Here is a 25,211-nt window from a genome sequence, read left to right as displayed (position 1 = left end):
ACGCTCCCTGCCGGTTTGCGGCACAAACTGGGCGAGATGTAGTTCACATGTTTCACCACAAGGGGGAGGAGGTAGAACTGCATAGAGCAGTCAGTGGTGTGCTCATTCTTTGTCTATACTTAAGATCTTAAAAATCCCTTTACTTATAATAAAATTAGATATAATAACAATAATTTAATTTATAATGCACATTTCAAAAATTGGTTTTAAAGTGCAGACCAGAGGGAGGGCTGTTAGAGGAGTTGGAGAGCCTGAATATGCTGCTTGTTGCTGTGTTTCACTGGCCCTTTCCGAGTGCGGAGTGTGGGACTGCTGGCAGCCGGAGCCGATGGGATCTTGCAGTCAGCAGGATGGGAAGAGGCGCCGGGAGCGCTGCTGGGCAGGAGAGACTCTACAGGTGACCGGCTCGAGTGAGGAGGGCTCCACGCACAGCACAGAGCTAGCCGGTCAGACTGTACCCAGCAGTCAGGTCTCAGCGTGACGCTGGACACTGAGCCGTGATCCTGGGCTCAGGCCTGCACACTGACGCACACACCACACAACTGTACACACTGACCACATACTGTACACACACCACACAACTGTACACACTGACCACATACACACACACCACACAACTATACACACGGACCACATACACACACACCACACAACTGTACACACTGACCACATACACACACACCGCACAACTATACACACTGACCACATACACACACACACCACACAACTGTACACACTGACCACATACTGTACACACACCGCACAACTATACACACTGACCACATACTGTACACACACCACACAACTGTACACACTGACCACATACACACACACCGCACAACTATACACACTGACCACATACTGTACACACACCACACAACTGTACACACTGACCACATACACACACACCGCACAACTATACACACTGACCGCCTCCCCACTGACCACATACACACACCACACACGCACACAAATCAAAAAGACCTTAAGAGCTCTTGCACACGTTCATTCTGTATTTCCTGTTTTATAATACTATTTTGCTTATTTACCTGTTGTCCCTGATCACACCTGTTTCTTTGTGAAGGTGTGAATGTGCACACCCCACCCAGCAAGAACACACACCCTGTCCCACACACACCCTGCCTGCGGGACACGTCATGTGGGTTCTGCAGCTGCAGTCCTGGATGAGTTAGTCCTCCAGCTGTCTGGGTGCCTGTGTCCTCTGGGATGAAGTGTTCCAGAGAACAGCAACCAGGCTTGTCCCAATATGCCCAGGGTGGCTGTAATATGAGAAACACATTCTCAGAGAATGGTGCAGCGGGTCCCTGAGAGTGGAGCCGCACCAGAGAGCAGAGAGTATCTCTTACAGAGCAGCAGAGCTCCCTTGCTCTGCCCTCTGAGCCAGCCTGACTGGGCACAGAAGTAACCTGGCAACACGCAAGCCAGGCTCTTCGTCCAGCAGGGCCTGGGGTTTCTCCCCACACCCCCGATGCCCGAGACACTGCTCACAGCAGAGCTCTGCGCTCACCCCCCCTGCCCGAGACACTGCTCACAGCAGAGCTCTGCGCTCACCCCCCCCTGCCCGAGACACTGCTCACAGCAGAGCTCTGCGCTCACCCCCCCCGCCCGAGACACTTCTCACACCAGAGCTCTGCGCTCACCCCCCCCGCCCGAGACACTTCCCACAGCAGAGCTCTGCACTCACCCCCCCTGCCCGAGACACTGCTCACAGCAGAGCTCTGCGCTCACCCCCCCTGCCCGAGACACTGCTCACAGCAGAGCTCTGCGCTCACCCCCCCCTGCCCGAGACACTGCTCACAGCAGAGCTCTGCGCTCACCCTCCCTGCCCGAGACACTGCTCACAGCAGAGCTCTGCGCTCACCCCCCCGTGCCTGAGACACTTTTCCCAGCAGAGCTCTGCGCTCACCCCCCCCTGCCCGAGACACTGCTCACAGCAGAGCTCTGCGCTCACCCCCCCCTGCCCGAGACACTGCTCACAGCAGAGCTCTGCGCTCACCCCCCCCCCCCGCCCGAGACACTTCCCACAGCAGAGCTCTGCGCTCACCCCCCCTGCCCGAGACACTTCCCACAGCAGAGCTCTGCGCACACCTCTCCCTTCTACCACACTCGGGGTCAGGGAACTTGATTTCTAAATTCAAAGGTGATGCATTACAGTGTTAGCAAAGCAATAATGAGCAAAAACTATTCCTGTGAAACCCTGTTATTTGCGAGGCCCGGTCATGAGTGGTGATCTTGCCCTGCTTTGCTGGCTGTCTTGAGTTTCCTCCACAGAAGCGCTGGCAGGTCTCCTGACAGTCTGGTTGCACAACAAGGTAATGAGTGACAGCAGTGAGTGACCACTCTCCATGCGGGAAGTTACAATTCCGAGGAATTCTGAGGAGCAGCGTCTGTGTTCCAGCTAGGTCCAGGCCCGCTCCGTGTCTGCTCCCACGGATGGGTGGGGCTGCTGTCACTATGACAGGTTGAGAGGGGCGAGAGGAGAAGACAGGAAAGTCAGGCACTGCGAGGCTGGCAGGGAATTCACAGCACTGGAGTCGGGGCCGACTGCGGGTGAAGATCACGGAGCTGAAGGCGTTACTGAGGTCCGGCGTCTCGCAAAGGCAGGTTCCTAGAGCAGGCGGGGAACTGCGCTGCTCCAGGGAGGCTTAGTGTCAGAGCACTGATCCAGCCTTTGAAAGCAATCCCAGTCCATCTCAAACCCCAGTGCCAGGTCTTAACCACGCACGTAAACTTCACATCTCTCCTCTCACCACCTATCATGTCTCACTGTGCGCTGTACCGCACATCCTCTCTACTGCATTACACTGTACTGCACATCCACTGTACTCTACTGTACTGCACATCCACTCTACTGCACTCTACTCCACTATACTGCACTCTATTGCATTCCAGTGTAATTCACTGTATTCTGCTGGGTTCCACTGTGCTGCCCTGTACTACAGTGTGCTGCACTTCCATTAAACTGCACTCCTACTGGATTGTGACCCACTCCACTGTACGGGACTCCACTGCACTGTACTACTTCAAGTATCTGTTATCTATTTCAAGTTTCCAGAGCGCTGACATCTCATTCCCAAAGAAAATATCGGAATGCCACAGAGGAAAGCCTGGTCCAGGGAGTCTGCACAGCTGGCGCTTAATGCGCCGGAAAATGGCACACACAGCCCCCTCTCCTCTCCCCACGCCAACATCTCCCATGGGAGCTGTCCATCTGGCACAGTCCGTAAAACTCACAGCCAGCGTCACGGCCTCACCGACACGGGCTGGCGCCGCGGACACGCGGAGGGAGGGCGAGCCGAGAGCCTGGAGCCCCGTTCTCACCTCCCAGCCCTCCACAGTTCAGGCACACAGCCGCCAGTGCGAGGTCTGCAGCGTGATCGCTCCTGCCCTGTCTGCTCACAGGGAGCGACTGGGCAGTCCTGCTGCTGGGAGAGCCGAGCGAGGAAGATCCCCTCACTTTCTGGATGTGTGAGTGTGAGTGTGAGTGTGTAAAAGTGTGTGTGTGAGGGTGTGTGGGTGTGTGTGTCTCTCTGCTCCAGCAGCTGCCCGGCAGTGGAATTCCCAACGAAGGCGTATGGAGGTACAGTAAAGCCTGCAAAGAGCTGTTGCAAGCCGTGGGCACAGAAGCAGCACCACCCGTCAGGAGACGCTGAGACCGCTCCCCCGTTCACAGTGGTAAGTCTGAGTGCCCCTGTGGGCCTGCTGCCCTGTGTCTGCTCTGGCTGTGTGCCTGATTGCTGCCCAATTAAGGCTCGGTGCCTTGAAAAGGACCAGGCTGGCAGTTCTTGCTCTTGTTCTGTTTCCTCCGCTGGAGAGCAAAGGAAAATCTGACACGGACGTATGGGCCCATGAATGCAGCATTTTCTGCTGCGAAACAGAGGGGCTGTTTGTGCTGCGCTGCGCCCCACTCATTGTGACTGTCCCCCCCACTGACACAGAGCAGTCGGGACAGAGCTGAATGGCCCTGGAACAGTGGCGGTGTTTGTGCCCCATGGCTGCCAGCAGCAGGGAGGGACAGTGACTCATCCACTACGGGACAGACGTGCACGGAACACCGGACCCCCAAAACCCTTCCTTGATCAGCTGCCACAGACTCACACGCAAGGCGGCGCGGACAAACTGCAGGCGCCAGTGTCTCCCGCTACGGGGGAGGTCTGACGTGCGGTTCGCCCCGTCCCCCTGGGCGAGAGGAGGTCGCTGGGTTTGGGGTGTCTGGTTCCTTATGGAGTCTTTTCCCCGTCTGGCCCGGTGACGGGGTGCAGAGGAAGAGCGGAGAGCTCTCGCCGAGCGCACCCCAGCGCAGCACCCCAGCGCAGACCGCCTGCAGGTCGGGTTCCTGCACGAGCCCCTGGTCTGACGTGTCGCCAGCGTGTGGCGGCTGTCCGTGTAACGTGTTCTGCAGCGTGCTGCTGCACAGGCAGGGCGGATGTGTCCCAGGCGTGTCTCTGAAGCGGATTCCCTTGAGTCCTTCAACAAAGGAATGTTTGAAATTGTTTTGGCTCATCAACATGCAGCTAAGAGCCAAGTACGCTGCTTTGCGCTGCTTTGCAAGCAGTTCAATTCCAAGATCCTGCAGCTCTGTTTGAGAAGAAGTGCATCTCAACACTGGTGCTGAAGGGCAGTGTGTCCTCTGTCACCAGACAGGATCACTGCTGCCCTGGACACATGCTGACTCGCACTGTACTGTGGCTCACTTTTCCACACTCCACTCAGGTGAGATTTGGGAGTGAAAACTGACAAAAGTTTGGGGGATTTTGAGATTCAGCAGGTGATGTTTGGTTTATAAGAAAGCGTTTTACAGTTTAAGGTCACTCGTATTTTGACTGTTAGTCATGACTTCTGTGGAAGTGTTTTCTCACAACCACAGCTACCTACACACCCACTGACACACACATGTACACACACGTACATGCACACAGAGAAACACACACACACACACACACACACACACACACACGGGTACACGCACACACAGAGACACACACGTGTGCCTGGGCTCTGGACCAGCTGTGATTGTCACACTGCCACAGGTCTAACAGCACTTTCAGTGTTTATTCTGCTCATGAAGTTTAGTTTATGCTGCTCAGGGAGTCCTGATCACAGCAGGCTGGTGATGTGACCCAGTCTCGAACCCGTGCTCGGCGGGCGCTGTTACTGACCGAGCCGCGTGTGCGCTCCAGAGAGGAGGAATATTTGTGATCGGTCTGAGTCCTGCCTGTGAACTTCCCCAGCGCTGCAGGGCGGCTGGGCAGAGCTCTGCAGAGCGGCAGGAATCTCCTCGGAGACAGAAAGCAATTTACTGCTCAGGCTGCGGCACAGGGCACCCGGGAGAGGCCTGCTAACGAGTTAACGAGCTAACGAGCTAGCGAGCACTCCAGTGCCGAGGGCAGGATGGTCGAGCAGGCGGAGGCAGGGGAGGGGAGTCCTGGGCTCGGCACACAAAGGCAGCATTGAGGCTCTAGGTCGGGCTGTTAGTTCTGTACCCCAAGTTCCACAAGCTCCCCCTTGGGACTGTCCCCCCAGACCATTCTCTGTGCCGCGCTGCGGTCGCCATGGAGAGCTGCCCCCCCCTGCCCCCTCGCCCAGCGGGTGGGAAGCCTGGAGAGGATCGCCCCGCGCTGGGAGGGGGGCTGGCTCTGCGCCAAGGTTTTCAACATCAACTGAAAAAAACAACTTCTCCTTATTGTTTTTTTCGTTTATTTTATTTCTAAACTCCAACATAGGTGTGCCTCAAACCTCAGACTGCACTGAGATGAAAGCACGGAAGGGCCTGGCTGTGTGCACAGCGCAGTTATTCAGTGCTCTGTACGGGGCCAGCTGAGCGCCGAGCTCATTATAAGAGGATACCTTTTGTAGCATTGTTGTTAATTTCTATGGCGGTTCTTCTTTGCTTCTTTACTGTAGCAGGATCTGGCTACAGTCAACATCACAGAACAAACTAGAGGCGTTCCAGCGCCTTTGTTGCTTTTTGAAAGCCTCAGCCCTTTGAGTCTGCTTGTTCCTCTGCCTGCTCGGCGGCTGCTTTCGAGGTCGAGGGGTGAAGACCCTGCCCCCCCCCCCCCCCCCACGAGGGGAGGAGGAGGGGGGGTGGGGGAGCGGCGCTTTAAGAGCGCGCGCGGAGCTGCCAGCCGAACTCACTTCCCTCTGGCGCGCGCCTGCCGCAAGGTGCACCCCGCCGCGCGCTCCCACCCTCCCGGCTCCGCGCGGACCATGGCTCGGCACTGCGGCCAGCTGGTCACCCCCGTGCTGCTGCTGCTGGCGGGGGCCTTCGGCATCATGCTGCTGGCGATCCCGACCCGGGACATGGAGGAGCCCCCGGATTACATGGTAACTCCTCGCCCCGCCCCGCCGTGTCGTGTCGTGTCGTGCCGCGGCGGTACCTGAGGTGACAGCCTCCGGTCCCGGGACCCTCAGCGTGTCCTTACCGGCCAGCGCTCCCGCCGTGTTTGGGCACACGGGCGCTGAACTGCGTGTTTGTGTGCTTGTCTGTTCTGAGAGGCTACGCCGTTTGTTACCGGCACTTGAAACCGAAATGAACCTGTGTGTCTGTGCGCGTCTCAGGCACCGGCTGCCTCTCTGTCGGCCGCGAGTCTGGTTCTCACCCCGCCCTGCTGTTGCCGGTCGTTTCTTCGTTTTCTTAACCGCGGAAGAAACCTCCTCAAACAGTCAGAAACGAGGGCTCCCCCCGCGAGTGAGGCTGAGGGGGAGACTGTACCTGGTCTAGGGGTTTGCGCTCGGCGGTGGACAGGCTGTCCGGTCCTGTGACAGCGCTGACCCACCCGACTCAAACTCCCTGCGGGCTCTTCCATAGCTCTGCCCTGCCTCCCTCTCTTCATCTCACTCCTTCCTCTCCCTTCACTCACACCTGGCACTGCGCTGGCACTGCGCTATGTGCCTGTGAGTTTGTGTGTGAATGTGTGTCTCTCTGTGTGTGTCTCTCTGTGTGTGTGTGTGTGTGTGACAGCCCGTGGGCTCCTCCGCTGGCTCGTGTGTTTGCAGAGCTCACGATGACAGCGCTCTGTTTCCCGTGCACGACAGCAGGGCGCTGAGAAACAACACAGACAGAGCTCTGCCACATCAAACAGCGCCGCACACCTGGAGCGCCACACAGAGCATTAGACTGAGAGCTGCCGGCTGAGGGATGGCCTGTGAGCATCTCCCCTTCCCTCCTCCATTGGAGCAGAGCAGCAGACGGTGGGGTTTGGGAGGGCAGCCGCAGGCTACGGCACAGTTCTGACTGGCCGTCAGTGGAGGTAGAGCTTGAGCAGCTGTTGGTGTGGGGTGTATTTCTGAGAACGTGATAGCTCAGTGAGAGTGTGTCTCTGTGTGCTAATAGCTCTGTGTGTGCTAATAGCACTGAGACAGTGAGTCTGGTAATAGCTCTGTGTGTGCTAATAGCACCGAGAGAGTGAGTCTGGTAATAGCTCTGTGTGTGCTAATAGCTCTGTGTGCTAATAGCACTGAGACAGTGAGTCTGGTAATAGCTCTGTGTGTGCTAATAGCACCGAGAGAGTGAGTCTGGTAATAGCTCTGTGTGTGCTAATAGCTCTGTGTGCTAATAGCACTGAGAGAGTGAGTCTGGTAATAGCTCTCTGTGTGCTAATAGCACTGTGTGCTGATAGCTCAGTGAGAGCAGGTGTGGTAATGGCTCTGTGTGTGCTGATAGCTCTCCCCTGTTGTTCGGACTGCAGCAGAAGAGTTGATTGCAGACCCACAAGAAGGAACTTGTGCAGCAGCTCTGTGGTCTCGGTGTTTCATGAACACAATGTGAGCTCAGCATTGACCATTATGATGAGCCACTCTGGGTCCGAACATCGATTGAGACAGAAGTGCCTGCTAGAAGGACAGTTACTGTAATTAATGAACTTGATTGACTAGTCAGTTATAAACCAGTTGTGTTACAGTGTTCTCAGAGGTGAGCAGAGTCATTCTGCTGCTGCTCGTGAATGGCGATTGGGTGAGGAGCTAGTCCGATCAGCGTGAAATTGTTGTTTCAGTTCCAGACAGTGTTTTCTAGGTGTGACCTTGACTGAGGGCTGCTGTCAGACTCTGTACTCATCACTCCGAGCGCCCGACACACTGATTCACAGGGTGAAAGACAGAGAGGAAGGGAATTCTCACCTGACCTGCAATTCCAGGGTTTCTCACGCCGATAGGTACCGCAGCCACTACCAATTAAAAATAACCGTGGTGGCTGTGGTGGAGCTGTGGTGTGCAGCTCGTGAATCATTGTGAAATCTGTGGTGCAGAAACGTGCTCCCCAGCGCCCGGCAGGGTTGCACAACGGTGCTGGTCTGTGCGACACAGACGGTAACCAAAGCAAACACTCTGTGACTCTGCGCAGGCCGGTGGCGTGGCCGGGGGCCGCTGGTCCTGCCGAGCTGTGATGTGGTGCTGTGTCTGCCCTGGTCATTCAGAGCTCAGGAGAGACATGGACACCCTGGCTGGTTCCTCGCCTCACGTCTGTCTGCCCCCTCTGTGTCTGCAGTACGGCATCGTGCTGGACGCAGGCTCCTCCCACACTGCCCTGTACATCTACAAGTGGCCAGCGGACAAGGAGAACGGCACGGGCATCGTGACGCAGCACAGCGAATGCCATGTGGAAGGTAGGAGCGTTGTGAATGCTGGAGGGGGGGGCTGTGCTCATCGGCACAGAGACAGACACAGGCTGCTGTCCTGCACAGTGTCTTGTTCTGTGTCCTGTGGCCTGTATGCAGTGTCTCGGCTCTGCAGGCTGTGTCGTGTGTCGTTTTGCAGCAGTCTGCACAGTGTTACAGTGTCCAGCGGTGTTGCAGTCCTGCCGCGCAGGGCACAGCTGCGCTCAGCACTGCGCGGTTTCCCACGGTGCCGCCTGAGTCATGTGGGCCAGCTGAGGCAGGCTGACGGATCACAGCTAATCCGCACTGGCCTGGGCCTGCCTGCTGCTGCGCAGAACAGGCCCAAGAGGGCCCAGAGAGCGGCTCTAGCACGGCGGGAGACCAAACAGGAAAAGCTTTTTTTTTGTGTATATGCCTGTGCCTCCGGCCCCAGCCCTGGCCTCTGTGCTCTGTGTGTGTGTGTGCTGTTGTATCTTTAAGCCCTGCGATGTCTGTGCTGCTGTAGGAGGTGGGATCTCCAGTTACGCCAGTCAGCCAGGAGGTGCAGGAAAGAGCCTGGAGGCGTGTCTCAATCAGGCCAAGCGGGACGTCCCGCAGGGGAAGCATGCCCAGACGCCCATCTACCTTGGTGCTACTGCAGGCATGAGACTGCTCAAGTGAGTACTAGGCCTTGACTGCCCCCCGTCAGACCCCACTAGGATCCCTCTGTTAGATCAGAAGGTTTCTGTACTCTGTTTTCCATGGTCATATGCACTCTGTCTCCTCCCCCCTGTCGCACACAGTATGTCCAGCCCTGAAGACTCGGATCGCGTCCTGATGGAGGTCAAGGAGAAAGTGTCGTCATACCCCTTCAAATTCCAGAGGGCGGAGATCCTGACAGGACAGCTGGAGGGAGCGTACGGCTGGGTGACCATCAACTACCTGCTGGAGAACTTTATCAAGGTGGCCGACCCACACTGACGCACTCTCACAGCACAGGACAGCAGAAGACCCCTGTAACACAGGGACACGGGCCCCCAGAGACCCCTGTAACACAGGGACACGGGCCCCCAGAGACCCCTGTAACACAGAGACACGGGCCCCCAGAGACCCCTGTAACGCGGGCACACAGGCCCCCAGAGACCCCTGTAACACAGAGACACGGGCCCCCAGAGACCCCTGTAACACAGGGACACAGGCTGATTGATCATTCCACATTCCTGCAGCAGCAGAATAGAATGAACAGACTTCCAGGGTCTCCCAGTGTCTCTCAGTCTCCCAGCGTCCATCTCGGAGTCTCCCAGAGTCACTCTGTCTCCCAGTGTCTCTCAGTCTTGCAGATGTGCAGGTGTGTAGCGGTTTGATACCTCACTGTTTACGTCTGTAGCCAGACTGTTCTAGTCCTTGAAGGTGAGCAGCAGAATTTGAAATTTTATTCTGAAATCCACAGGAAGCTGCGTCTGTTCATGCATGTTAGTTTTGGTTCAAATACAAGGAGCCGAGTTCTGAGTTTGGGGGAAAAAAGTCAGTTTTTATTGGATCTTTGAAGTAATAAAAGCAGCCTTACTGAATCTGCCGTAGCAGGAGTATTGTGGTGTCGTGTGGAGCCCCCTGGTGGGTAGCACAGGAAAGAGCCGTTATTCTGAGGCGGTACGTCTGCAGATCCTGTAACTCTTCCAGCTTCAGGCTTTTCATTCTCTCTCGACCCTCCCCCCTTCCCCCTCCCTGCTCTGCTGTGCCGTTCCGGGGCGCAGTACGGATTTGTGGGGCGCTGGCTGAGCCCGGGTCAGGGCACAGTGGGAGCGATGGACTTCGGCGGGGCGTCGACGCAGATCTCTTTCGTGACGCAGGAGAAGCTGGAGAGCCCGTTGGACAACATGACGCTGAGGCTGTACGGCCAGGAGTACCGGCTGTACACGCACAGCTTCCTGTGCTACGGCCGGGACCAGGTGCTGCGCAAGGTGCTGGCCTCCGTGATGCAGGTAACTCCGCCCCTGATGGACACACACTAACCCTGACAGAAATATGGGCAGATGGACACTGACCTCGATGGACAAACGCAAATTGACCCTTACAGATGGGCAGACAGATAGACACTGAGCCCAGCGGGTGGACAAACACACTCTGACCCCAGCGGATAGACACACACTGACCCTGCCAGACAGACACACACTGTCCATGCTGGCCGGAGACAGGGCTGTGTCACGCTGGTGGAGAAACAAAAGGACTCTCTAGTCCCCCTGTCCTTCCCGCTGGCTGTCCGTGTCGCTCTGTCTGACCTGCTCTCCTCTTGCAGACCCAGAACTTCGGGGCAGAGGTCACCCACCCCTGCTACCCGGCGGGCCACAGCGTGGACATGAAGCTGAGCCAGGTGTTCGACTCGCCCTGCACGCAGGAGCAGCGGCCCGGCCAGTACCGGCCGGACAGCGCGGTCAGGGTCGTGGGCTCGGGGAACTACGGGGAGTGCCGCAAAGTCGTCTCGCAGATCTTCAGCCTGCAGGACTGCCCGTTCTCTCGCTGCTCCTTCAACAGCGTCTTCCAGCCCCCGGTGTCCGGCAGGTTCCTGGTGAGTCCGGCGTGTCCGCGCTGCGGCGTGCGCCCGTGTGCTGTAGGCCTCTGCTTGGACTTCACGGTCAGGGTGAAGGACCAGAGAGGCAAGACCTACGGTACAGTGAAAAGATGTACGAAAGGGATTTTTTCCTCACCAGGACAGTGTAAATATGGATTAGGGGATGAGGGATGTGCGAGGCTTTTTCCCTAGGAATTAACAGATTAGAGTTGGGACTGGGGCCAGAAGTCACACTTGAGGCTCCCGTCACCAGTCCAGGTGATTCCTAAATAGTGTAACGTATAGCAGAGTGACTTAGGAAGGGGAATTCACATCCATGTTCATTAGTTGGATTTTAATTATGTTGTATAGTGTCCAGACTGTATGTTGGGAATACGTGCATTTTTAATAGATGACATCACCAGCTCCTTTCGAGTTCCGGTCTCGTTGAAACAAAAAGCCATTCGCCACTTCAGGGCAGATTGTTCTCCAGACATTTGCATGTAAAGTTGGGAAGATCACACCTGGATCTGTGGGTTGGATCAGTGCTGCACTAAGTGGTGGTAAGAACTCGATTTACATGGCGGGGCGTAAGAATTCGTCATATTATTGAAGTGCAACAGCGTTATTTTCAAACAAGGAGAATGTTTAATGGTAGATTTTGCACTTCACAGTATTTATTCATTTTCTGAACAAAATAATCCACCAACCACCTATTTCGCTGGCTTTTGGTGCCTTGAAAAACAGTGTAAATGCAGGGAATCGGGATTCTGAAAGAACCCAAGGAATGTGGTCCAGTGACACTGCAGGGCAGCTTGTTCCAGACTCCCACGAGCCGGCGAGTATGGAAGAGCACCTTCTCTGTTCTCAGTGCACACAGGGTTAGGGCTGGGTTTGTGCGCTCTGGGTCTGAAGGCGCCGTCAGTATCTTTCCGAGGAGTCTGACCCTGACTGAGCCTGGATTAAATCACCGCCCGGTCCTCTCTCTCCCTCTGCCCAGGCCTTCTCCGCGTTCTTCTACACTTCCAGCTTCCTCCAGCGGGCTACAGGCATCTCCGTGAATTCCCCAGCCCAGATGAAGAGCGCCGCACAAGCCGTCTGCGCCATGACGTTCAAGCAGGTACACAGACCCCCTGACCCCTGACCCCCGACCCCCGACCCCCGACCCCCCTCTGTTTTGCTGTTCCTCCCCGTCTGTCCGATGGCTGCCTGACTCCACCGCCGCTCCACGCTCCTGCCTTGCAGATGCAGGAGAAGGCACCGGACCAGGAGAAGCGTCTGCAGGACTACTGCACCATCTCCGTGTTCATCGAGGTGCTGATGCTGGACGCCTACGGCTTCGACAACCGCACCTTCCCCCTCGTCTCCTTCCAGAAGCAGGTGGGGATCCCGGTTTTGAACGCCTGCGGGTTCTGGGATGTGAGCGCAGTGTCCGGGCCTCGGGCTCTGCGGACCCGTTCGGGCTGAGTGACCGTGGCTCTCTGACCGCAGGTGGGCGACACTTCGATCGGCTGGGCTCTGGGCTACATGCTGAGCCTGAGCAGCCTGCTGCCGGAGGAGAGCCTGAGCGTCAGGAAGGCCCTGCGGCCGTGGGCCTGGGCAGTGCTGCTCCTCCTCTTCGCACTGCTCCTCCTCCTCGCCCTGGTCCTGCTGCTGCTGCACCTCTGCCGCAGCAGGAAGAGCGGCGGAGCCATCATCTAGCAGCAGGCCTCTCTGGAGGGGCTCCCGAGGGACAGAGGGGTCGGGGGGAGAGAGAGCTCAGGGTGTGCAGGGACCACTGGACGAGCACCGTCTCTGGGCTGAGGAGGCTGCAGACAGCCCTGTCGTTGTTAAAACAGACACACAGACACCGCTCCGGCTCAGCTCAGTTTACCAGTGGCTCACGGGGGCTCTGTGTTCACCTGGCTGGCTCCTGCAGGCTGCCAGAGCTCTCCCTCTCCCCAGTGTACTGTGTCCACAGGCACAGGGCTGCAAAACAACCAAGACCTACTGTATATGCATGTACGAAGCTTAAAATAGCTCCCCCAAATTTAAGCTACCTCTAAGTCCTTCTTCAATTTTTGTATTAACAATTTCCAACTTAATGCATCTGATTTTTAAAACACGTTTTCTGCGTGGAGCAGTGCTGGAAACCGTGCCGGAGAATACCATCTCTCCTGGGCCGGACCAGCCGGACCTCACTCCACCTGTCCTTCTTCCAGCTCGTTCTCTTTTTGTATTGTTTTATGCACAATAAATTCTGATTTTTTAAAGAACGGTCTGTTGTAGAAGCCTTGTGAGTTCCAGTGCGCGGCGCTGGGCGACGGGCTGAAGTGCCGCTGCTCCAGCTCTGTAAAACCTCCTCCCTGGCCTCTGGCTGACCCCACCCCTCGGCTCATTTCTGCTGACTGCCAGCCCGGGCGCACTTTCACTTCAGTTAGCTATTTTAAAAAAAAATGAACCGAAATTGAACAGGGGGGAGAGGCAGCTCCCCCAGAGCCCTGCTGTTGCTCAACGCGATGTGTCTCCGAGTCTGACCCGCGGTCCGGCCGGGCGCAGAGGGTGACCCCTCCGCCTCCCAGGGGCTCCGGACAGCAGTGGCCCTGTCCGGCTCCTTCTGCCTGCCGAGCGATCCCAGAATCCCAGCCAGCCAGCGTCGGAGCTGTGGCTGGCGGCGTGTTACTCCCCGCGCCACTGCTGACGAAGAGCCTGACGGCACGTTCTCCCCTCTCCCGCCCCGGGGCTCAGACCGGCCCCCCGCTGGGCCAGCAGGACCTTCGTCACGGCCTCCGGTCCAGTTAACTACCTTCACTGAGCGCTTAAGATCCGACGCTGAAAGAGAACTAGGGGAACCCAAACCTGAGACGGCTGCGAGTCTGGAGCTGCTGGGTAACTGCCTGAGGGCAATTTTACCAGCAACTGGTTTAATTTAATTAAGGCTTGAGGGCGGAGGTCAAACAGGGAGACACCAGCGATGCGCGATTCCTTCTTCAGGAGGCACACAGTGGGAGCGAGGAGGAGCAGACGACGCAGTCCAGACCGCTCCTGCCTGTCAGCGGGGGCTGCACCGGGGGGACTGTGCCGGGGGGGCTGCGCGGGGGGCTGCGTCACGGTCTGGGCAGGGGGGTATAAATGTGTCGGAGTTGGGCTGTGCAGGAGAGGAGAGCCCAGCAGGGAGACGCAGAGACTGGACACACAGACTGCTTTAGTAAGTTCATCTGCCTTTAGAACCCTGATAGCTTCTCCCAGTGCGTTGATTTCACTGGGCTTTACTGTACGTTTACCATGTTTCACGGGGCTTTACTGCACTTTACTATACTTTTACCATGTTTCACTGGGCTTTACTGCACTTTTGCTATGATTTCACTGGGCTTTACTGCACTTGACTGTGCTTTTACCATGGTGCACTGAGGGATGTTTTGTCCGTGTTGAGAAAGGTGATACAAGCTGCTCACAAAGCAGGGGCGTCTCTACACCGCTGCTGTTTGTAGACCCACTTGCTCGAGGCTGCTGGACAGTTTGTTTCCCCTGCTGTTAAACCCTGGGTCATGGCCAGAGTGTCTGCTCTGTGTTAACGTACCAGGCTGAGAATTTAAAAAGCTGTCAGCTTGCACAAACCGTAAACTATAACACTTACAGTTATTAACTCACAACAAAAACTTTCCAGTGCGTCCGTGCAGACTGGGAAGTTTACTACAGAAGTACAGAAGTAATGACTCTTCTAGCTCATTAACTGGACTCCTTCGTGTGCTCTGGGCTGCCTGGTGCACTGCTATTCTTATTCACTTACTGTTACGAAGCTTGTAGGACTGAGAAGTAATTCAACATGGCAGAGCCCCTGATGCATTAACACGCCGGCGCTGGTACTGCCTGCAGGAGAGACGCTGCTGTCAGCCGGGAGAGCCGAGTTCCAGTGCACTGTGTGCAGCCCTGTGGGTGCAGCGGCAGCCATGCCGGGCCTGCAGATCTTACCCCCTCTCTTGATGTGCCTGTTCTGGCCGCGGGCTGTGGGGGGCCTGGTCTCCGAGCCCCGAGCCGGCTCCTGTCCAGGTGAGACTGACACCGGCGCTCGTTCACACCCCCAGAGCTGCACAGCTGGGTGCTGCTGCTCCTCCTCCTCTGTACCTCTCTGCTCCTGACCCGGGCTCTGTCCTTCCCCCCGGTCAGTAACGTTCTGAGCATCTGAAACGAAAAGGAAGATGATACAGCCCCCCCTCTGTCCCCCTCTCTCTCCAGATGTCCGTCTGATTGGCCTGGGGGAGTCTGACCGCTTGGCCGTCCTGCAAGGCTGTCCTGGGGCCCCAGGGAGTCCAGGGGGGAAGGGAGAGCAGGGGTCCCCAGGGGTCAAAGGTAAACCCATCTGTCTCCTGGGCAGAACCCAACGATTTCACCTCCTCTGCGAAACGTTTATTTCTAAAAGTCACAGGAAATCGCTATGGGTAGAGATTGTAAGTTGATGTTCAGTTTTAGAGTCAAGAGTATAGATTGATCTATACGCTTGTAGGTTTTAATGCTCACCTCAGAGCCATTTGTTTTCCATCAGGCAGCAAAGGAGACGAAGGGAGAGTGGGCAAGCCGGGTCCTCAGGGGCCTGCCGGGCCGAAGGGAGAGAAAGGCGAGAGAGGTGAGCCACCCGACCCCCCCTCTGGTCTGAATGTCTCCTGTCTCGCGCTGTACATGCTGTGCCAGGCCCCGCCTGGCCCCGCCAGGCCCCGCCAGGCCCCGCCAGGCCCCGCCAGGCCCCGCCAGGCCCCGCCTGTGTGGAGCAAGAAGTCTTCATTGCAGCCAAACAAGCAGCTACCACCCCAGGGCCCTTCACACACAAGCCAGTCTCAGTCACTGCCTGTGAGAATGGGACACTTCACCAGTTCTCACGACTAAAGTATTAGAGGTATTTAAAGGCTCTTTAAAGCTGGCAGGTCTGCTAAAATATTAGTCTTTCACCTTCACCCTGTCTCCCTCCTCTCCCTCCTCTGCCTCTCTTGGTTTCTTCCATTCCAGCCTCCAATCTCTGTCCCTCTCTCTGCCTCCCCCTGATCTCCCTCCCCGCACAGACTCGGTGCAGGACAGCTCCCACCCTGCAGGTCTGCAAACCATCTCTCCGACTCTCAAAGAGCCTGTCTGAATCCTGACACATCCCAGATGGCTGTCCTGCACAGGAGGGGCTCGGCACTGTATTCTCTGCATTCATCATCTACTGTAGAAGCAAGCACTTAACATCAGTGCATCATCCCAATATCAGCGCAAATTCTACCCTCCACACCTATCCGATTCTGTTCTGGCGTTCTGCTTGCTTCCTTAAAAGTATGGCATGTTTAAAAACCAGGGTTGAAATTCCATCTGTACTTCCTGATAGCTACAGTCCTTCATCCCTGAGACCAGTTCTAGTAACTCACTCTCTGTTTGAACTACAGGAGAAACACCCAGAGAATCATTCTACTGCGAAACAGGTGAGGCTGCCTGTAGTCTCTGTGTCACTGTCCCTCTGTCTCTCACTGTCCCTCTGTCTCTCACTGTCCCAGTGTCCCTCTGTATATCCCAGTGCCTTAGTGTCTGTACTCTCTGTGCAGGGGCAAAGAACTGTGTCCAGCTGAGGGACAGTGGCCACACCCTGACGGGCTGGTACACCATCTACACCCCTGCCTGCCGGCGGATCACGGTGCTGTGCGACATGGACACCGATCAGGGCGGCTGGCTGGTGAGGGCGGTGGGGAGGTGGGGACTCGGACCCGGGGCAGGATGGTGGGGTGGAGGGAGGCTAGTGGAGACTGGCATGGCTGATAGCCCCCCCCATAGAACCCCCTGCGAGTGACACTGGTCCACAATCAAATTCACTTCGGGCTCGGACTGTCGGCCAGCCTGCACGCCTCCTCACACGTCTGGCCTTCAGCTTCTGCCGCATCTCCGCTGGCACTGTGCGCCTCTGCGCTCACCGAGTATCTCGTGTGTGTGTGTCTCTCTCAGGTCTTCCAGAAGAGGGTGGATGGCTCAGTCAACTTCTTCCGCAACTGGAAGTCGTATCGGGATGGGTTTGGGAGTCAGTTATCCGAATTCTGGCTGGGAAATGAAAACATCCACCAGCTGACCAGGACAGGTCTCTCTCTGTCTCCTGTCTTCCTCCATCTCTCCTGCCGTCTGGCACCGGTCTTGTGTGGCGGTGTTTCACTTCCATCCTCTCCACTCTCCTCTGTCCCTGGCCAGGCGCCAACGAGCTGCGGGTGGACCTGGAGGACTTCGAGGGGGGCGCAGCTCATGCCCAGTATAGCTCCTTCCAGCTCCAAGACGAGTCGCAGAACTACAGGCTGCTTCTGGGGGCGTTCGCTGGCGGGGAGGCAGGTAGGCACCCCACCATTCCTCTCTCACTCCTTCAGCGCTCTGCAGTGTCACCCTCGCAGTGCAGTTCCATGTGCTTCATTGTCGTGGCGAACATTTCTCTGTGCCAGGTGACTCTCTCACTCTCTGTCTCGCGGTGCCAGGAGACTCTCACTCTCTGTCTCGCGGTGCCAGGAGACTCTCACTCTCTGTCTCGCGGTGCCAGGAGACTCTCACTCTCTGTCTTGTGGTGCCAGGTGACTCTCTCACTCTCTGTCTTGTGGTGCCAGGTGACTCTCTCTCTCTCTCTGTCTTGTGGTGCCAGGTGACTCTCTCACTCTCTGTCTCGCGGTGCCAGGTGACTCTCTCTCTCTCTCTCTGTCTTGTGGTGCCAGGTGACTCTCTCACTCTCTGTCTCGCGGTGCCAGGTGACTCTCTCACTCTCTGTCTTGTGGTGCCAGGTGACTCCCTCTCTCTCTCTCTGTCTTGTGGTGCCAGGTGACTCTCTCACTCTCTGTCTTGTGGTGCCAGGTGACTCTCTCTCTCTCTCTTTGTCTCGCGGTGCCAGGTGACTCTCTCACTCTCTGTCTCGCGGTGCCAGGTGACTCTCTCTCTGTCCATGGCAACCACTCCTTCACCACGTTCGATCGGGACAACGATGCGTCGGACAGCAACTGTGCCAACTCCTACCAAGGAGCATGGTGGTACAGCAGCTGCCACTCCTCCAACCTCAATGGCCTTTACCTGAAGGGGGCGCACCTGAGCAAGGAGAGCCATGCCACCGGGATCAACTGGAAAACTGGGAAGGGATACCGCTACTCGTACCGCACCAGCACCATGAAGATCCGACCTGCCTGAGTGCCGGAGAGCTGGAGCAGCTCCATGGATCCCTCTGCATACGCTACTGCAGGACAATCACCTCTGCACACTGTACATTAAACACAATCTAAAATACTGTACCAGCTATAGTATGTACTGAACTCATTATGGATTTGAATAATTAAACAGAAAATCATGGATAAAGTTGTTTTAAAATGCCTTCAAACCGCACCCTGTGCAGCGTGCATGAGCAGCACTGTGTCATGCTGGTATGCGTTTGCGCCAATGCAGGGATGTAGCCAGGAAGTGATTTTTGGGTGGGCCTGTGCAAGAGTGGGTGGCCCGGGCTCTAACTGACCGTCCTGCCAGCATAGGGGCACCCCTACAGTTTACAATGCCATCCTCGAGCGGTATAATCAAACAGCAGAATTAGCAGAACCTTATATATATACTCTCTCTCTCAAACTCACAGCGCCCACCTCTGTGGTGAGGTTTTGGCCTTCTAGACCACACGCAGGCGTCGGGCTTGGAATTGAATATGGCGATAATCTCATCACTGTCTAGAGAGTCGGCAAATTCCCGTTCAAATGGCAGCTGGTTTGCAAAGGTCTCTCATAGGAGGACTTTGTCTTTAGCTGAAGAACAGCTGCAAGAGCTCATTTTCACTTGTTGCCTGTAACAGTTCTAAGTTTTTCGTATGCCTGCTTTTAGATTGTTCAGTAGTTTTACGAGTTACTCTGAAGTTAATATTTTATTGCAAAACACATGAACACAACGCAAAACGCAGGATTCAAAATCCGTCCGAAATATTGTATTTGGTTGAGCTCCGTGAAGCTGGCCCCCCTACAGACGGCACAAACGAAACCCACCTCATTCGTTTGTGCCGATTTGTGCCGTTGAAAGTAACTTTCCAGCTGCTTTCGTTCCTTAGATATAACGTCTTCTTTTTCAGGGGTGACCTTTTGCCGAGCCCCCCCCACAACGTCGCAGGGGAACCGGACCGGTCTCAATCGTTAGTGCTGCGTTTGTGCCGGTTTGAGTCGCTGTAAGTAGCGTTTGTGCTGCTTTCGTTTCCGAAATATAGCGCCTTGTTTTTTCGGGTAATCACCTGACTATCTACAAGGACGTTTACAGGTACCAACAAACTCGGTACTTGAACTCCTAATTGCGATGAAAACAAGGGGGGCAATTTGTTTTCCGAGTCTGTCTGGTCGGGTGTGGTGGATGTTTCAATCTATTTAAATGTAGCGCCATCTTTTCCTGGCTGTGACGTCACTCTGTGACGTATAAACCAGCAAAGGCACGACCACCAGATCTTTCAGTTGTGATCTTTTGATCAGTTGACCCCAGACTTTGCAGCCTTTACACGAATTAACAGTCTTACATTTAGGGAGGAGTTACTATGTTAGTTCATTGTGTTGGGTGTTTTCTTCTAATTTTTAACCATGTTCTCGAAAATGTATTGCTTGTTACCGCTGGTACAACACGAGAGCCCATATTCACATTTTTAGGTATTAGTTTCAATATCGATATAATTTAACAATAAAAAACAAAATTGAAAGCACGAGCATAACACTATAATGATCATAGACTTTACATTTCTATTCATTTTTGAAGTACAAAGCAGGTGTTTCCCCTACCTTAAATATACGATTAAAATTGTTAAAATAGCATGTATTCGTTACAGAAAGCAGCGGAGACAGTTATATTGCAAATACAAAATGTATTTATTTCGAAGACTACGGGACATTGTGAATCAATAAAAACGTTAAAAAATATGCCGATGTAGTTATTTTGCAAATAAGTAAAGCATTTTAAAAATAGATTCTCATTGACAGTAAACAAGCCGATCCACCTGGCGCTGCTGGCTTGAACAGCTCTCAGACCCGTGATTGGCTAAACCCCCGAACAGCTCGGGCCGCGATTGGGTGAAGAGTGAGAATCGACACTCTGATTGGGTGAAGAGTGAGAATCGACACTCTGATTGGGTGAAGCGCCACAGCAGAAGTTCCGAGAGCATGTAGACACACAGGTGATGGATGTTCTTCTTGGTCCAGATACTGTAGCCCCGGTTAACCGTGTGTGCTGTATGAGCACGCTGGATCTACAGTAACACATCCTTTGGTTTCCTATTACTAATCCATCTAAGAGAAGTCGCACTGAGATCAAAACTGAATAGCAGACTAAGAATGTCATGGCATCCACAGCGCGTTCACGACTCCGATAGCATGCACGATAGGAGTGCGCGCATTACGATCACATCGCGATACCCATTGCGACTGGTGCATCACTGTCATGGTGCCACTGTTGCGACATTAAGTCCATATATCGCGATTTGACATACCCCGACAAAAACGCCCCGCCCCCATGTCGCGACATGTAGCCCGCATATCGCGATATGACATACCCCGGCAAAAATGCCCCGTCGCCATGTCGCGACACTAAGTCCATATATCGTGACACGTGGTATATCTGGGTATATCATGTCCTGATATGAGACCTTTGTTGCGACAGCAGTGCCAGGGTGTCATGGAAGCAAGGCGCCAGCTGTGATATATGCTGCCGCGATATACATGGGGTCCCTATCATGACATCCTGCAGAGGTCTTGTGGCGATGGTATCCCACAGTTACGCGTTTGGCAACAGTGTGTCAAAGTAGGAAAAGAAAAAGGAAAACGTGCCTTAGAAAATCAAAAAACATAGATCTTACAATCACGGTGATTTTACATGCATTACAACCACAGGTTTATGTCATAGATGTTCAAGTTGGCATGCGTCATATCTTAGTATTTTTCACATCTAAGGAGGCTCATATGTTTATGGATATTGATTGTTTATGGATATTGGTTGTCTTTAAAATGTTAAGGGTACGAGCCAAACTGTAACAGCCCTTGAACTCGGCAGACGGGGTCACTGGAGGTCAAAGTCACCGTGCATGGCCAAGTGATCACCGGAAAACCAAGGCGCTATATCTCGGGAATGAAAGCAGCACAAACGCTACTCTCAACTGCACAAACGTAGCACTAACAAATGAGGTGGGTTTCATCGTTTGTGCTGCCTGTAGGTGGGCAAAGTAACGGAGCTTTAAGCTCTAAGAGAGTCTGACGACAACGACAGCCAATTAGGCTACTGCTACGCATGCACCGCCCCACTACCTTTACATCATTTTCTTATTGATCACAAAAGATACTGCGAGCCAATAGCAAATCACATACGATGAAAAAAAATAAAACACGTAACATTAAAAAGCAAATCATGTAACGCAAACAAGGGAAAAAAAATCTTACATGACTTTGGACTGATTGGGTAGGCCCAGGATCAATCAGGTTGGGCCACGCCCCTTCTCCAATATACCTGAGGAAGAGAGAAGAGTCCGGATCACCTGCACAACTCAGTCTCGCTGCACCATGACGCCTAAAAGCCTACGGCTCCCAGAACGCAACGCGCTGCTCCCAGAGGTCCTTGCGGTCGTGTTGTCTCTGTCATGGCGGCGGCCAGGTTAGCGGCGATCCCCGAAGCCGATATCGATGCGGACGGAGTGTTCAAATACGTGCTGATCCGGGTCCACACCACCGAGGAAGGAGACGACACGCCGAGTAAAGACATCGTGCGGGGCTATGCGTGGGCCGAGTACCACGGTGAGCAGTGAGAGTGGGGCTGGCGTGCGGGGCCTCTCTGAGCGCAAACACACCGGCTCTCCAGCAGCAAGAGCCTCAAACAGGGCGGCGCAGCTGCTGTTCTCGCACGCTGGGGCTCGGTGGACGGTACTGACGCAGTCTGGAAGGTATCTTCCTTCGGGCTGCTCGCTGTTTTCCGGTGTTGCTGTTAGAGGTACTACTTCAGTGTGGCAACTGCCCCTCGCCCCCAGCGAGTGCGCGCAAAGGTTCGCTTCAGCCCCGGTCTTCCAGAATCGCGGGGCATTTTCTCCAACGCGGTGACTAGAACTGTACAGTTTCCTCAGTCAGGCTTCGCCTGTGCCTCAGGCAGTGTACCCTGATCCCCTTCATTTACATTCTAGACTCTTGACCACATGCCCAGACTTAATCATTGTCTTGATGTAAATGATGTGTCAGCAGAAACATCTCGGTCTTTTTCATGAGTAGCCTTCTCTAGCTCGGTGTTTCTCGTGTTTTATTTCAAGTTTACGTTTTTCCTACCTGCCTGCAAAGCCCTGCACTCGTCTACATTAAACGTCATCCGCCAGGTGTCAGCCAAGTCTTGGCAAGTCTCGAAATCTTTCTGAATTTCGCTTGCTGGTGGCTATTCCTCCTGATCTGGTATCTGCACGCTTGATGCGTTTTTCTAACTACTCACTGAGAAAATTTCAGACGAGCAGAAGGCCTAGAACAGATCTTTGTGGCTATTGATTACATCACCCACTTTGAGTGTTCACCCCTCTTCAATATCCCGTTTTCTAGTCAATAACGAGTTCTCAACCACATTTCCTCCTCCGTGCCCTTCGGCTGCCCTTGTGTGTATTCAACTGAAAAGTTCTCTGAATAGTGTGTCATATGTGTATCCACGACTGTTTCAGAGACGTCTGACAGGTTGGTTAGGCAAGTGCTACCTGTTCTAAATCCATCTCGATTGTCTCGTCGTACCTGATCAGATCAGTTTATTGTTCCCTAGGGGAAAAACATTGCCAAACATTACACATCACATCTGTTGCACATGCATAACTAATTACAGAAAATGACTGTAATATTACACATGCATAGTTTGGTAGACCAGAAATATATGCTATACTGCTTTTCCCCTTGTTATTTATTTATATTAACTGCTTTAAGAGATAAGAAAACAAATGAATATTTGAATGTATTGGATTTACGTTTGGGAACACTAAAACGTTTTTCAGAAGAAGTTGAAGAAGTTGATATTCAGAATTAAGAGTATGAAAAGGATTTCTGTGTACATTTGACTTTTATTGTGGTTTGAAATGCACTCATCAATGCTGCTTCTTTCTATCCCTGAAATATGAAAACGGCCTTGCAGTTCCTCTTTTACCTGGGTGATATGTTCCTTGTGAATCACTACATATGAATGGGCACCAACAGTGTTGGAATCAAACACCATTCCTTCAGTTTTTTCACATTCAGAACACATTTCTTCATTTTTTCGCATTGTACAAACTGCTTTCTCTGTGTTAAACCCAATACAGCAGAATCAATTTAACAACAGAGTTGCAGATTTCCATACAGTTGCTGCATGACATTAATTAGAAGGTTTTTTTCTGCCATTTTAGTCTGACTTTCTGGCCTGTAATGACTTGGCTCAGTTTTCTCGCTGGCACCCTGTTATACAGTGTCCAGGTCCTGGGGACCCCCGTCTCTTCGCTGGGCTCTGACTGTGTCTTGTGCTCCTGTTGCCAGCGGACATCTACGACCGCGTGTCCGAGGAGATCGAGCGGCAGGGCGGGCTGGACTGCGAGTGTGTGGGCGGAGGCAGGATTCGGCACGACAGCCAGGCCAAGAGGCTCCACGTCTACGGCTACTCCATGGTGAGGAGAGGGGGGGCGGGCAGCTGTCCGGTCCGCTGCAGGGCTGCTTTCCTTCCTCTCTAGTCCCGGCTGGGAACTTTGCTTTGCCAGTGGGTAAAAAGATGTCCGCAAAGCCAGTCCATTCACACATTTAAAAAAAAACGCACAGACATGCATAAGATTAAAAAACAGGACAGAAGCTGTAAAAAATCCCCACTTCTAAATAGATAAACTTTGGTTGTCGGTGAGTGAACCTGAGATACATGATGTAAATCGAACAAGCAGGGCTACAGTTCCCTCCTCTGTGCTCCTTGAATTCAGTATCTGAGCTGGCTTCTTGCCTTCGGTTCTGTGCGCCCTGCAGCGTGTGAGACAGGCGGCGAAGGAGCTGCAGGGGGTGGGACCGGTGACCCACTCGTGACCCCTCTGTCTCTCGCAGGGCTTCGGACGAGCCAATCACTCAGTGGCCACGGAGAAGCTGAAGGCTCGCTATCCCGACTACGAGGTGACCTGGGCTAACGAGGGCTACTGACGCGGTGGCCCCGGGCTCTTTAGAAACGCGGTACCGGGAAGCCGGACTGACGGGGTGTGGGACAGACCGTGGCGGGGGGGGGTCCTGCACTCCAGTCCTCCTGGGCTGTGAGTCTGAGTTTGTCTGAAGCCTCATTGACGTGATCACCCGGACTCCCAGTTACACAGCGGGGCCTTTCCTGAAGCACCCCGAGGACACAAGAGCAGTGCCCTGTCTGGGATTATCCCATAACCCTCTTCCTCTGTCCAAAGGCTGGACCGTTCCTCCATGCTGCTGCTGTGTTCTGTGTGTCTGTGAATCATGAGCAGTGGGAGCTGAGGGGGAGAGAGAAGTCAAGGGTTAACTGCATCACTGTGGCTCTCCTCTGCTGGGTGTGACTGTGTGTGTTTAGGTTACCAGCAGCTCAAGATTCCAATAAAGAGAGAAATTGGTTCAATTAAGAAAATCATTTTCTTGTGTAATTAAAAACAAGGTAGAGTGCAAAAGAGACTTGCAAAAGCTGTCAGACTGCGGCCAACAAGACTGCACTGGGCTGCCCTGCATCCAACTTCCACCAGGTGGCAGCGTTTCACTTCTGTTTAAATTTCCAGCTAATCAAGGGAGCCAACAAGATAGATAGATACTTTATTGATCCCGTGAGGGAAATAAACAAGTGTTTATGTATGTTGATGTTGTTGCATTTTTTTGTGGAGTGCCATAAAAGGAAAATCATAATAAAGGCTTATGATTATGCAGTAAATGAACAGCCTTCTGTTTGCTTTGGTGTGGATATCCAGGGGAATTCAGCAGGCCTGAAATGGGAACTCGGAGAGCATTGTAAATAAAGCACATCATCACAGGAAGGGCAGCCAGAAGTGTGTCTGGGGGCCCTCAGTGGGCTCACGGCGTGTCTGGGGGTCCTCAGGCAGACGTGGTGGTGCTCCAAGCTCCAGCTGCACAGAAGGGCGT

General features: G+C 54.1%; 3 protein-coding genes across 3 annotated transcripts; all 3 read left to right on the top strand.

Moving 5' to 3' along the window:
• Nucleotides 1-6,013: 6,013 nt before the first annotated feature.
• LOC148816313 (ectonucleoside triphosphate diphosphohydrolase 2-like) lies at nucleotides 6,014-13,400 on the top strand. Its single transcript, XM_088904636.1, has 9 exons — nucleotides 6,014-6,348; nucleotides 8,510-8,627; nucleotides 9,124-9,274; nucleotides 9,401-9,560; nucleotides 10,352-10,579; nucleotides 10,894-11,163; nucleotides 12,146-12,265; nucleotides 12,391-12,525; nucleotides 12,637-13,400. Exons 1-9 carry the CDS (start codon nucleotides 6,232-6,234, stop codon nucleotides 12,844-12,846), a joined length of 1,509 nt encoding a protein of 502 aa, XP_088760762.1. The 5' UTR covers nucleotides 6,014-6,231; the 3' UTR covers nucleotides 12,847-13,400.
• Nucleotides 13,401-13,517: 117 nt separating this feature from the next.
• Nucleotides 13,518-18,459, top strand: LOC148816312 (ficolin-1-like). The gene is made up of 9 exons (XM_088904635.1): nucleotides 13,518-14,332; nucleotides 15,001-15,174; nucleotides 15,361-15,474; nucleotides 15,668-15,748; nucleotides 16,539-16,574; nucleotides 16,695-16,822; nucleotides 17,089-17,218; nucleotides 17,326-17,460; nucleotides 18,038-18,459. Exons 1-9 carry the CDS (start codon nucleotides 14,257-14,259, stop codon nucleotides 18,292-18,294), a joined length of 1,131 nt encoding a protein of 376 aa, XP_088760761.1. The 5' UTR covers nucleotides 13,518-14,256; the 3' UTR covers nucleotides 18,295-18,459.
• Nucleotides 18,460-21,714: 3,255 nt separating this feature from the next.
• On the top strand, nucleotides 21,715-25,002 carry phpt1 (phosphohistidine phosphatase 1). The gene is made up of 3 exons (XM_088904603.1): nucleotides 21,715-21,893; nucleotides 23,625-23,752; nucleotides 24,171-25,002. The coding sequence occupies exons 1-3, from the start codon at nucleotides 21,740-21,742 to the stop codon at nucleotides 24,261-24,263; spliced, it is 375 nt and encodes a 124-aa protein (XP_088760729.1). The 5' UTR covers nucleotides 21,715-21,739; the 3' UTR covers nucleotides 24,264-25,002.
• The last annotated feature ends 209 nt before the right edge of the window (nucleotides 25,003-25,211 follow it).

Source organism: Atractosteus spatula, chromosome 23, assembly GCF_055471065.1.
Source record: "Atractosteus spatula isolate fAtrSpa1 chromosome 23, fAtrSpa1.hap1, whole genome shotgun sequence".
Taxonomy (NCBI): domain Eukaryota; kingdom Metazoa; phylum Chordata; class Actinopteri; order Semionotiformes; family Lepisosteidae; genus Atractosteus; species Atractosteus spatula.
Note: the sequence above shows the minus strand (reverse complement) of the source record. Positions and strands in the feature narration are given on the sequence as shown.